This window comes from Oryx dammah, unplaced genomic scaffold (assembly GCF_014754425.2).
Source record: "Oryx dammah isolate SB20612 unplaced genomic scaffold, SCBI_Odam_1.1 HiC_scaffold_2, whole genome shotgun sequence".
NCBI classification, from domain to species: domain Eukaryota; kingdom Metazoa; phylum Chordata; class Mammalia; order Artiodactyla; family Bovidae; genus Oryx; species Oryx dammah.
The window spans coordinates 197,893,168-197,906,460 of NW_024070186.1; the positions used below are offsets into that span (position 1 = coordinate 197,893,168).

Below are 13,293 nucleotides of genomic sequence, written 5' to 3' on the forward strand. Positions count from 1 at the left end.
CAGCACGTGCATCCCAGGGCCCAGAGGTCCCCCCTGCCTCGGGCCGGCCCTGTCCACGCTGCCAGCCCAGCACGCGCATCCCAGGGCCAAGCACGCCCCGCCCCGTCCATGCCCACCTGCCCAGCACACGCATCCCGGGGCCCAGCGCCGCCCCACCTCCTCCGGCCCACTCGGTCCACGCCGCTGGCCCAGCACTCGCATCCCAGGGCCCAGCCCCCCGCTCCCCAGGGCACAGGCCGCCCGTGTGTGGGAGGGGCTGGCACCGAGCGGGCCCTCAGGGCAGATGGAGTGTCCGCACGCGTCCTGCTGTGTTCCCTCTTCTTTCATCTCTTTCTTAAAAACAGCTTTATTGAGGTACGATTCACACACCACAGGGCTCACCCCTGTGAAGCGTGAGTTTCGGTGGGTTTCATACTTTTCACAGGTAGCGAGCAGCCATCACCACAGAGACTCCGACAGCTCCTATGGGCTCAGGAGGGAGCCCCACACACCCTGCGCTGTCGCCCTGCACGCCCTGCCGCCTCCGGCCTCCAGCACCTGCCGCTCTGCTCTCTGCGACTGGAGCTGTCCTTGCTTGGACGTGTCACGCCTGTGGCGTCTGTGCATGGTGGCTTCACCCACTGAGTGCGGTGTTTTCTCTTTCCCCTTTTGCCGCCCCGGGACATGTGAGATCTTAGCTTCCTGACTGGGGGTCACACCGGCGCCCCCTGTGTGGGGAACCTGGAGCCTAACCACTGGACCCCCGGGGAAGTCCCCGGGCCATGTTTTCAGGGACCGTTCATGTCGCGGCCGCTGTCAGCGCTCTGCTTCTGTTCGTGGCTGCGTCGTGCTCCACAGTGTGGGTGGGCACGTGGATGGTGCTGCTGCGGACGTTTGTGTACAGGTTTCTCCGTGGAAGTGTGTGTTCACTCCTCCCAGGTGTGTCCCTGGGTGTAGACTCGCTGGGCCACACGGTGCTGGTGCTGGTGGTTTATTCCTCAGTCGTGTCTGACTCTGCGGCCCTGCGGTCAGCAGCCCACCAGGCTCCTCAGTCCACAGGATTGCCCAGACAAGGACGCTGGAGAGGGTTGCCATTTCCTTCTCCAGGGGATGTTCCCGACCCAGGGACCGCGTTTCCTGCGCTGACAGGCGGGTTCTTCCCCACTGAGCCGCCTGGGAAGCCCAGGTCCCGTGGTCACTCTCTGTCGAGCTGTCTGAGGAGCTGCTTTCCATGGAGGAAGCACCGTTTTCTGCCCCAGCAGTGGCAGGGCTCGGCTTCTCTGTCCTCACGGAGACTGCCTTTGCCATTCCAGCTGCCAGGCGGGTGCAGAGATGCTTCCTTCTGGCCCTGATTCCCGTTTCCCTGATCACTAACAACCTCGGCATCGCGCCTCTTTCCATGTGCACGTGGGCTGTTCGTATGTCTTCCTTGGAGGAGGATTGGTTCCGATGCTTTGCCCGTTTTCACATAAGTTTGTTTTGTTTTCTTTCTGTTGTTACTGAGTTGCAAGAGCTCTTCAGTGTCCTGGATACGGGTCCCTTACCGGATAAGTGATTTACGAGCGCTTTCTCCTGCTCTGGGTGTTGTCTCTCTGCTTCCTTCGTGGCGTGCTCTGCGGCACAGGCTTTCACTCTGATGGAGCCCAGTCTGTCTGCATTTGTCTTTGCTCCTTGCTTTTAGTGTCATGTGGGAGAACCTAAGGCCAAACCCGGTGCCTGCGTTTCCTGCCAACACTGGCTCTCAGGCTTAGGTTTTTACCCCCTGTGAGGTCACTGTCGTGCAGTGAGGTGAGGATTCAGTTCGATGCTCCTGCGCGTGGCTGTCCACATGTCCAGCACCTCTTCTTGGCAAGTGGTCCCGCCGGGAGGCACTGGCCTGCCCCTGACCCGCCGTCAGGTCAGCCACTCCCCCACCCGGCGCTCACCTGTGCTTCCCGGGGGCCACCCAGGACCTCACGTCAGTTCAGGATCGGAGCCGAGCCCGAGGCCACTCTGAGCTGCCTGTGCAGAGCTTCACGGTCTGCCAGGAGCTTCCTGCCCCTCTTCCTGCCTGCCCTGTCGGGGACCTGCGGGGACAGACGCTGCGGCCAGCACCACCTGGCACGCCTGTGCAAACATGGCGCTTTGCAGAACATGTCTGTCCTTGTCCTCTCCTTGCACCCCCTGACCCGGCACCCATGGGACACGCAGGTCCCCACGTGCCCAGCCCACCCCCATTGGCTGCAGGGCCTCCGCCCGAGCGTGCGGGGTGGTCGGGCTCCACCCGCCTGGCTGTGTCTCCCAGGCTGTGAGCATCGGATGAAATAAGATCCCTTCCAGCCTGACAGCCTGTGACTCACCGAAGTTACACCTTGTCTCTTTGTCCTTTGAGGCTCTTACAAGGTTTTCAGAAACCCGCAGGAAGCCTGCCACCAGCGCCGCCCACCGCCCTCTGCTGGCTCTCCCCCGGCCTGGGGCAGAAGAGAGCTGGCAGCGTCCCCACACACCCCCCTCCCTTTTAGGGGCAGTTAGCAGGCGGCTGGCGAGGCCTGGCCGGCACGGGCCACACAAGCCTTTGGTGACTTGGAGGCCCGGTGTCTACGCAGCTTCGCTCCCACGCTGGGGCGGCTGCTCTGCGGCATGGCCGTGTTGCCTGCCTGCCCCACCTGCCGGTAAAGGTGCTGTTCCTGCTGCTGCCCCTGGAGGGGTCGCTGTGGGCAGAGGTCCCAGGCGGAGGTCCGGTTTTCCAAGAGGGCGTCTCGGCGTTGGAGTGGAGGAAGATGACCGCTCAGCTGGCCCAGCGGTCCTCGCTGGGGGGCCCAGCCGGTAGGCCCGCGGCCCCTCGGCCAGGGACACAGCCTGCCTCTCTCCCCGCGCCTGGGGGAGGGACCCTCGGGCCCCCTCGCCAAGGCCCAGGCCTTCCCTTAGCGCCTGCCCTGAGGGGTTCCCGCTCGCTGGGGGGGGCCCAGGAAGTGAGAGCCGGAGACGTGCGGCTCCTGCTTTGACTGCCAGAGCTTCGGCCGAGCTTCCCTCCTGGGGCCGCCTGGGCCAGACGGTGGGGACAGAACTGAGAGTGGGTTTATTCAGCAGTGGTCTGTCTGCTGCCCGTCTGTGCTCAGCTGTTGGGGTGACTCGCTGACCTCACTTGCTGCCAGTGAGCTTGAAGAGGGTGGGGGGTGAGCCTGACGGGGGTGGGGGGGTGAGGTTCACGGGGGTGAGGGGTGAGCCTGACAGGGGTGATGGGTGAGGTTCATGAGGCTGAGCTTCATAGGGGTGAGGGGTGAGCCTGACGGGAGTGGGGGTGAGCCTGACGGGGGTGGCGGCTCCCCGATGCTCATGGCGGGGAAGGTGAGGCCGGGCTGGCCCAGGCCTCATCCAGTGCACAGCCTGGGCATGTGTGCCAAGCAGCACGCCTGCAGGGATGCACGTCCGGTGTGGACATTCACTGACCGTCTGCTCCTGGTGACCAGGGCCCAGACCAGCTCTGTCTGCATCCATCCCCTGCTGTGCCCAGGGCTGGCATCACGTGTCAGTAACAGGAGCCGTGACAGTGAGGCGTGCGGGGACTACACTTTAGTGTCACAGCTTTCTTAAGTGTTCAGATCTTAAAAGCTGGGTCCCAGTGTGAAAGCCTGGGACAGGAGGGTTGCTGCGCGGCTAGCGAGGACCCAGGTGGTCACGGATAGCGTCTGAAAGCACGCACTGGACGCTGATGCTTGCGGGGACGCGGGTCAGAGCGGGGGTCTCGCGTGCTGCCTCCTGCCGAAGCCCCAGAGATGGGGGGTAGGCACCCCGCGGGCCGGGCCGCGCTCGCCGGTGGGGGCGCTGACCACCTGTCTGTGGTCCTCCCGCAGGGCGACTACGACCAGAGCAAGACCAAGGTGCTGCACCTGAGCCTGAACCCGGCCGGCGCGGCGCGGCAGCGGCTCCGCGAGGACCAGCAGCAGCTACAGGAGGAGTGTGCACGGCTGCGGGAGCTCGTCCGCGCCCTGGAGGCCGGTGTCCCCGTCCCCACCCACCTGGAGCTGCCCTCATCCCGGGAGGTGGCAGGTAGGCCCCGGTCCTTCCATCCGTCCCTCCGTCCAGCCCATGCAGGAGCCGGGCCATGGGCCTCCAGGGGATGGGGGCCCCAGCCTGCAGAGTGAGCACAGCAAGGACCCGAGGTGGCATCTCTCCGACCCGGGAACAAGTTAATACCATTTATCAGCTCATGTGTGTCCATTAATCACACAGACACCAGTGCTCCGGGAAGCAGGGGCCATATCTCACAGTCTAAGTACGTTTCCGGACGCAGTGAGCCCTCTGCAGGCCCTGTGACAGGTGGGGTGGGGTGGGGGTTGGAGCTGCCTCTTCCACCACGAGGGTCTCACCCGCTCTGCAGCTCTAAGTCGGGGCCGCAGTCTCTGACCTCATAGCTTATCTCTGTCTCCAGGCAGCACATTGAGCGTGAGCCTACCTACTGCGCGCCGAGGTCCCCAAGGCCGGCCCTTGGGCAGACAGCAGGTCCATCACCGCCTCACAGGGAGGGCACCGTCAGGGGGCTCCGTTTTCCCAGGGGTCACCCAGTCCGGCCCCAGGGGGAGCCTGGGAGCTGGGGGGCGCCTGCAGCCTCTCTCCTTTGTCAGAAGCTGCCAGGCGTGGCTGCCTGCCCTGGGCCTCAAGCGGCTGGCGGGGGGCCGCTCCCTGGCTCCCCTGGAGCGCAGCCCTCGCTCCCGTGTCTGCTGCTGGCTCTGTTCACCCCCTACCCCCGCAATGTCTGCGGGGCGTCCGTGTCGGGAAGACACGGCTGCCGTTTTCCTGACGTTTGCCGCCTGCGTTTCCAAGCAGCCTTTCCCCCGGGAGGCCCTTTCCACTTCCTCCGCCTGTGTCTTCCCTCTCAGGCTCGGAGAGGGAGCACAGGCGTTGTCACGCCTGGAGCCCGGCTCTGCCATTGCCCTGTCCCCGGGGTCGTGGATGCAGCCCCTCCAGCCTGGAAGCTCCCACTCTCAACCTCGGCGTGCAACCAGCCTTTCTGATCACTGTCCCGTGAGCCCATGGAGGTGGGAGTCAGGCCCAGCACCGGCCCGCGGGCCTGTAGGCCTCAGTCAGCCACGGCCGTGACTGGAGCGAGCCTGGCCGTCCTGTGGGGCTGCGCTCCGCGTGCTCCCCGTCCCCAGGCGGTCCCAGGTGGTCCTCGTCCCACGCCTGTCGGCCCAGGGTTGGTCCATGTGCCGCTGGGTTCAGCGGGGACCCCGAAGTGCGGGTCTGCTGGCCCCCTTGAACCCCTGGCTCCCCAGGCCGTACCTGTCCTTCAGCCGCTTTCCTGTGGCCGGGCACGGGGCTGGCGGACGGGGACCATGGGTGTTGTGGGAGGTGCACGCCCTCCTGCCCCCACCTGCCTCTCCTGTCCTGTCTTCAGGAGGCTGGCGTTGGCTGCCCGGGTGTGCCGCCCAGGTGATTCTGGGGCCAAACCGCAGCTCAGCTGCCAAGACCGCTGTGAGGGGGTCCCTGCGGCCCAGGGTGGGCTTCCCGGCCCCAAGAGCCAGGCGAGGCCTCCCACAGGGTCCTCAGCAGGCCGGCAGCCGAGCGTGGTCTCGGCCTGCACTCCTGTTCCCCCCGGGCTCCTCCAGCCCCGCTTCGCGAGTCACCCGTGTCCTTGCCGAGTTCAGGAGCTGGGAACGCAGACTCGGGCGCTCAAGGTTGCTCTTCATTCTGCACAAGGACTCACACCGTCTGGCGCGACAGACCGTTTACTCCTCGAGTCTGCCGCTCTGACGTGCTCAGCTGTGGGGACGCAGCTGCTTGGAGCCTCCCGGGGCACCCAGCACGCGCCCAAGGGCACTGTGGGCGTCCGGGCAGACGGCCGGTTGGACCTGGGCCCCTGCTCTGCCATGCTCCCCGAGGCCCCACGGAGAGCGGGACCGCCGCAGACCTCTGCAGTCAGGACAGCCAGTGGGCGGGTGGTTTAATGGTGTGTGACTTAGGAAGAAGGGCTCCAGGCAGCTGTCGTCGTGGCCGGAACCAGGCTGAGTGATGCTGTGACCCTCCTCAAAGGCCGGGAATTGGCAGCAAGTGGCACTGGGGGAGGGGGCATGGCTGCCAAGCGCAGGAGCAGGAAGGGCGCTTGCCTGAGGTGTAACTGAGAGGCCCGCCGACCTCAGGCCTTCACCTGGCTCCATCTGCGGGCTGCCGCCTCTCTCCCAGCAAAGTCGGATCAGAGTACTTCCCCAGGCACGTGTGGAGATACAGGTCCCCGGGCCCCATCTTAGACCTGCTGGCTCAGAATCCCAGGGGCCTCACCCCCGCCCCTTTCACCCCCTGGAGCCTGATGGACCCGAGGAGACGTGAAGGCGCTTGGTTGCTGCTCTGCGGCCCTTGAGCTGAGCTGGCCGGCCGGCAGAGCCCAGTGCTGTCTGTGATCAGGGCTGGCTGGCGCGTGCGGGGGTGCAGAGCAGGCAAGCGGGAAGGTACGCCTGGAGGACACGGGCTCTCAGAGGGATGGAGACCTCCCGAAGGTGTGTCCTCGGAGACAAGGAGGGACTTTGAACAGCAGCACACGGACAAGAGACTTCCAAGTGTTCCAAAATGGAAAACGACGAACTTCTGGAAGTCAAGAATGTCAAAGAATTAAATGATGGTCTAAAGAGGGGATTTTTAAGATGAAACTGAGAAAATCTGAAAAGTGGAGGAACAAGACGGTGAGATGCGAAACGTGGAAACAGTGTGGCAAGTCGTGCACCAGGCAGCCCGCGGGGCTCACGTCTCAGGCCTGGCTGCCCCGCGGAGGCCGGGAGGCACGGAGGGAGTGCCTTTCCGGGGGCGGTACTGGGCAGTGCCCGCGGTGGCAGAAAGCCCCCCACACGCTGGAAAAGTGGGTCACGGGCCAGGGATCACCAGACGTCCCTTCTCAGCAGCAGCTCTGGCGCTGGGCCCGCGGGCGCTGCTCCAGGTCTCCGGGAGCCGTGAGAACGCCAGGCGCCTCGGTGGTGGCTTCTACGCTCCCAGAGAATGGATGGTGGGGGCACCGAGCAGCTGAATGGGTGGCCGGCCTGTGCACGGAGCATGCTGTCGGAGCCTGGCCAGGCTTCACGTGGTCAGCAGAGTCACAGCTCAGCAAACGCCCTCCAGGACTCTGGCAACGGGGCCAGGCAGCCAGGCTCTGACCTGTGACCTCCCTCCAGCCGTAGAAATCTCAGTACATGGACGCCCTAACCTCCAGAGTCTCGTCATGGACAGAAGGGCCCTCCCCACCTTCCCCGTGGCCTGCAGGACAGCCCCGCACCCGGGATGGGCTCGTCTGCTATGTCCACGGCACTTGGTGCTCGGCCCGCAGTTGCCCTGAGGGTCGTGTAGGTGGGCGTGGTCTCCACGGTGACGCGGGGCAGCCAGGACGGGGCGGCCCAGCAGTGGAGGTGCCCCGGCTCCCTCGTGCCAGGAGCCGCCCTGGGGGCCGGGAGGGACGATGCGGGCCAGCCACCCAGCCGCGGGTGACCACACCACGACAGGTTGGGGAGCCTGTAGCCAGCTGTTCCTGGACCTCGGCCTTAGGACAGCCCCGGCCTGGAGCATGGCCCTTGGTCTGCCCTTCTCCCCTCCCCTGCCGGAGCTGGCTCAGCTCCTCTGGTGGCTCCCCACCCACCCAGCCTGGGCCAGAGAGATTACTAATTGGCCCTTAATTAGGTAATGCATTAATATTAAAATACCTAATCTTGTCAGAGCAATGCACAGGAGGTGATCAGATTTGTCCCTGCCTGACTGTGCCGCTAATCCCACGGGGTCCCTGGAGAGGGCTGTGCCTGGGCCCCTTCTTGGAGCCCCACTCACTCTGCCCAGGGAAGAGGCCACCACAGGGAGGCGGCCACAGGCTGGCCCGCAGCAGCCGTGCCATCTGCTCTGTCTCATGCCTCTCTGCAGACCGAGGCTCACCCCCTTTCCCACTTCAGCCGGTGCCCGCCCCTCAGTGGGAGGACAGGGCTGCCGGGGGGTGGGGGGAGGCCCGAGGGGCCCCTGGCCAGACCCACCGGCCGGGATGTCACCGTGCTGAGCACAGGGCCCAGGCAGCCGCGAGTCACCTGTGAGGGCGCTGAGCCTCCACGTGGCTTGGCCCCAGCGCACGCCGATGGACTCGGGGCTACCTGTGGCCACTGGTCTGGCTGCCTGAGGCGTAGAGGTGGGTGTAACCTGGGTCAGAGAGCCGTGCTCGACAGGAGCTGGCCTCTGAGCTCCTAGAGCCTTCGGGGAGCAGGGAGAGCCCCCAGCCTGTAGCAAGAAGAGCCTTGCCTGCACTTTCCCGCTGGTTCTCAGCTGGAGGGGCCGCCTCCGAACAGCCAGGAAGACTGCAGGGAAGTGGGAAGCGGAGACAAGAGTCGTGTCCCTCCCGCTCAGCCCTTCCCCCTTCCCCCTTCGCCCGCCCCGCCCCGGCAGAACCGCGTTGGCCTTGTCACTGGCATCCTTCGCCTCCCGGCCTTGCAGCAGGCGGGAGGGAGGCCTGCTGGGGTCTTCCAATGCCCGAGCAGCACGAGGGTGGATCTGAAAGGCACGGTGGTGGCTTCGGACGGAGCTGACGTGGAACCTGAGCCCGCAGAGGGTGGTCAGACACACCCAGACCATGACCAAACGTGGAAAGTGAAGGCAGGGAGTACCTGCCGGTCCCTGTGAGCGTTCTGGCGTTTCTCCGGGTGAACACCGGAGTGGGATCCCTGGGTCACGTGCTTCGTGCGCTGTGAACCTCGAGGCTGGCTGTGGTTCCGCACCCCTGCTGGCCCCACGGGGCTCCGTGGCTCCACGTCCCGCCGGCACTGGGCCCGTCCGACATTCCCAGGTGTGCGCAGCGGAGGCCCACCGGGGTGTGACTGGCGTTCCCCTGACGTGTGAAGGTGTTGAGCAGCGTTTGTTCACCTTAGCCCCTCCTGTATCCTCTTGGGTGGGTGGGGGCTCAAGCTTTTGTCCATTTTCCGTCTTTGGCTCAAGTTTGGGGGTGGCGGTTCCTAGCAGAGTCTTTCTCAGAGCAGACACCGATAACTCGGATGTACTCTGGTGATCAGTTCTCTTTCAGGAGTCAGATCTAGCAAACCCAAGTCAGGACGCTTTTTCCTGATGTTTTCTCGCTTAAGTCTTTTAGTTCTGCATTGAAATCTGTGACCCATTTTGTTAGTTTTTCCTGTAATGTGAGATTCAGGCTGAGGTTCTTTTTTTTGTTTGTCTGGGGGACTTTCTCCTGTAAATGTCCAGCTACTCCAGATGGTGTCATGCCTCCACCAGTCGCCTCTGTATGCTGGCCATGTCAGCTGATGGATGCCGCAGTCCTGTCTCCTCCCGGCCCTCCCGCTTGCTGGCCCGAGCGCCCCCACAGAGTCTTGGTAGCTGGATGGCAAGTCTTAAGGTCGGCGGCGTGATCCTTCCCGCTTTATGCTGTCTTTTCAACAGCGTCTGGCAGCCCTGTTTCTGTTGCCTTTCTGTTTAGCTTTAGGATCAGCGTGTCTGTATCTGCAGGAATCCTGGTGAACTTTACACGGGGAATCCACTGACTCTGTAGATCAGTTTGAGGAGAATCCATATCGTTACCGCGATGAGCCTTCCCAGTCCAGAACCAGTGTCTCTCCCCTGACTCAGGCCTGCTTCGAGCTCGTTCATCAGCATCTTGTGGTTTTCAGCGCACACACCAGTTACGTGTTTTGTTAGAAACAGACTTGTATGTCTTTCATTTTTGTTAATTTTTAGTTATGCTCAGTGCGTGTTTTTCTTTGTCGTTTCCATTGTTCTGTGCTTGTGGAGAAGGAAATGGCAAGCCTCTCCAGCATTCTTGCCCGGAAAACCCCACGGACAGAGGAGCCTGGTGGACTGCAGTCCACGGGGCCAAAAGGAGTGGGGTGTGACTTAGATCAACAGTGACACGGAGACATGGCTGATTTTTGCGTTGGGCTTGCAGCCGTGACCTCGCTAAGGTCAGGCAGCGCTGGGAGGGTTTCGTTTTCGCTGTCTGCCGGCGTGTCGGCTGTGAGCAGGGCCTGACACCTCGCGTTGCACGTTTTCTCCCTGTTGCCGCGCAGCCGGGACTCGACGATGGTGCCAAGCCGCGGTGGTCGGCGTGGGCACTGGCCCTACTCTTGGTCCAGGGGGCACGCGGTCAGCTCTGGGCTCTTTGCATATGCCTTGCTCGTTCCCGTCTAGTCTGAGTCCGCCGAGAGCGTTTGTCATGTTAGATGTTGAGTTTTTTCAAATGTTTTTCTGCATCACTTACAGGCTCATCTGGTCTTTCTTCCATAGACTGTCAGTGTGGTGGGTCACTGTGAAAGGTTTTTACTAACATGTTGAACCAGCCCTGCATTCCAGGGGTAAACCGCCCTTGTTCGTGGTACGTTTTTCTCTCCGTGCGTTGCTGAGTTCAGCTTGCCGTTTGGGCAGTAGCTCTAGCGTCTCTGCCTGTCTTGGTCTGAGCTTCTCCTGTTGTGTTGTCTGAAAGGCATGCACAACATTCCCTCTCTGCTGATGGCGTGCTTGTCTACACAGACGAGCCCAAGAAGTTTTTTTTTTTTTAAAGAATGCAGTGAGTTCATTGTTGATTTTTGCATGTTGCTCTTATATCCTGTGTGCGTGCTCAGTTGCTCAGTCGTGTCCGACTCTTTGTGACCCTTTGGACCTTAGCCTGCCAGGCTCCCCTGTCCATGGGCTTCTCCAGGGAGAACACTGGAGAGGGTTGGCATGCCCTCCTCCGGGGGGTCTTCCCGACCCGGGGATCGAACCCAAACCCACGTCTTTTTCGTCTCCTCCATTGGCAGGTAGGTTCTTGACCTAACATTAGTGCCATCCGGGAATCCCATTATATCCTGCAACCTTGCTGAGTTCACTTACATGATACGTGGGTATAATGCGAATATGACATCTGTGAGCAGTTAGGGAAGCTAAAATCTAAGACATTATACCATCCCTGCTCACTCTCCCAAAATGAAATTCCTGAGTATAATTCTAACAAAGCACATAAAAGGTCTGTGTGCTGAAAACGGCCGTGCATTGAGCAAGGAGTCGGGGGCTTCTAATAAAGGAAGAGGCAGACTGCGTTCAGGCGTGAGAGACTCCCTGTCAGGAAGCTGTCCCTGCAGCCCAGGCTGGCCCCAGGCCGCGGTTACGGTGGGCGGTCAGCTCTGCGTCCCTGGCTTCTTACCCTGTCCGCCCATGCGAGTGTGTCTCCTGGCTGGCGGTCGGCCGTTCCCTCCTTGTAGGTCGGCGACTTCGTGAAGAGCCAGTGGGTTTCCTTGCTCTTTCCCAGACCTGGAACTTGTGAACCTGTGGCCCGAATCCAGTGAGGACAACTCATGGTCACCAGAGCTGTTAATAACCACGCAGACGACCTTGAACCAGTGAGCAGACAGACCACCCCCCCCACCCCACCCCCCCCGTTGCAGCCGCTGCCCTGCCGCTCAGCATGGAGATAGCCAACAACCAGCCTCCAGGGCTCCATAAAGGCTCGGGGCCACGTGCGGGAGAGGCTTCAAGGTCCCCAGGGTCCAGGCCTTGTAGTGGGTGTGCTGGGAGGGGCCAGGCAGCCAGTCAGAGCACGGGCCGCGGTGCGGGGCTCGCAGACACTGCCCCTGGCTAGACCCTGCAGGTGTGCACCAGAGGGTCGACTACTGCTCACTTAGGACTTTTTAATAGAAACGGCGTCTCACTTGATTACTAATAAGGAAACACTTTTTACTTCTTTTCCGATGGTCTTATCACAACCAGAGCTCCTTTATCTCTTCTTCTGCTCAGTTTGTACAGAAAATTAACTTCTTGTTTTTCTTTATGATTATTTTGTATAGAAAGTGTTAACTTATTCTGGAGTTTCATTGGTTTATTCCATTTAAGCTTAGAAAGTTCTTTAATGATTTGATAAATTCTATTTTCTTCTGTGACTTTTTGGGTTGTATTTTATATTTAAAGATCTAACCTGCTTGGAACGTATTTTGGGATGTGGCATAAGGTGAAGGCCTCAATCGATCTTTTTCCTGATCACAGGCGGCTGCCCGGGTGCCGTCCATCAGATAATCGTTCCTTGCCCTGTGGGTTTATAATGTGTCTTTATTTTTCTTTGTCTTTACTCCATGGCTTCTGGGCGTTTATTTCATTTTTCTGTTCCACATCTTTGGCAATTATAACAGAAAGCATGTTTGCATGTCTGGTGTGGAGCACGGCTTCTCCCTTTTCTCTCCTTTCATCCGGATCTCTTCAGCTCGTTTATTTTTCTAGATGAATTTCAGAAATGCTTTGTCAAGCTCAAGAAAGAGCCGCTGAGGTTTTGGTTTTATTGACGCTGCTTCGAAGTGAAGTGAAGTCACTCAGTCGTGTCCGACTCTTTGCGACCCCATAGACTGTAGCCCACCAGGCTCCTCCGTCCATGGGATTCTCCAGGCAAGAATACTGCAGTGGGTGGCCATTTCCTTCTCCAGGGGATCTTCCCGACCCAGGGATCAAACCCAGGTCTCCCACATTGCAGGCAGACGCTTTAACCTCTGCACCACCAGGGAAGCCAGTGACACTGCTTTAAAGATATAAATTAGTTTGGTGGGCGAGTTTTCAGCTTCGTTGCGTCCCATGTCTCTGGACGGGTTGGGGAGCGCCAGGCCTGTGGGACCGAGGGGCCAGGCCGGGGCACCCCTGGGTGCTTGGAGCCCCTCTGCAGGCTCGGGTCCCGGGACATGTGTCTCTATCCCCGCCCCACTCCTGGCCACCGTCTGCTGCCGGGCCATGTCTGGAAACGTGGGTCCAGGCCACCTTCCTCTGTCAGGGGCCCGTGCGTCTCCCTGCGCCCCCAGCCCCAGGCCCCAAGCCTGCCTGCTTCTCCCATTCTTGCGGTTCTCCTGGGGTCACCTCTGCTGGAAAAACAGAAACAGCTTGAGGACCATTTGCCCAGCAGCTCCCTCAACACACTCACAGCAGGCGACCTATGGCTCTAGTGAGGCATCTACCTGGAGGCAGGACCCAAGCCCCAGAGAAGAGCAGGAAGCCAAGGGTGGGAGTGGAGGGCGAGGGTGAGGGTGAGGGGTCACACCCCTCCACCTCCTGGCAGGGTGCGCGCCTTCTCAGGGACACGGGCCCACGAGCCAGGGGCCTGGAGGCGTGGGGAGGTCTCCGTGCTTGCTGATGGGGTCAGGCAGGGCCCCGTGGGCCCGAGGGTGGGCACTGCTGCCCAGAGCTGCTAGGCGGTGGTTACCGCCTCCAGCATGGCTTCTCCAGAGCCGAAGAAGAGCCCCCCCAGGAGCCTCGGTGTCAGCAGAGCCCCTGAGCCCAGGCGCACCCAGCGGGGGTGGCGCCAGGTCAGCCCGCTGGGGGCTGCAGAGAGCCACCCTCGTCAGCCCGCTGGGGGGTGCAGGGAGC

General features: G+C 61.6%; 1 protein-coding gene and 1 long non-coding RNA gene across 3 annotated transcripts in view; one reads left to right on the forward strand and one right to left on the reverse strand.

Annotated features, from left to right (window-relative positions):
* The window catches only part of MAD1L1 (mitotic arrest deficient 1 like 1), a 241,682-nt gene that overhangs the window by 192,110 nt on the left and 36,279 nt on the right, over positions 1-13,293 (forward strand). For both annotated transcript variants that reach the window (XM_040267386.1, XM_040267396.1), the window contains one exon: positions 3,813-4,008. In XM_040267386.1, the coding sequence (XP_040123320.1) occupies positions 3,813-4,008 (196 nt within the window). The remainder of the gene's footprint in view (positions 1-3,812; positions 4,009-13,293) is intronic.
* LOC120883353 lies at positions 100-4,055 on the reverse strand. Its single transcript, XR_005725748.1, has 3 exons — positions 3,974-4,055; positions 721-727; positions 100-116 (listed from the first exon to the last, which is right to left on the reverse strand). It is a non-coding gene; the product is annotated as an uncharacterized LOC120883353 (long non-coding RNA).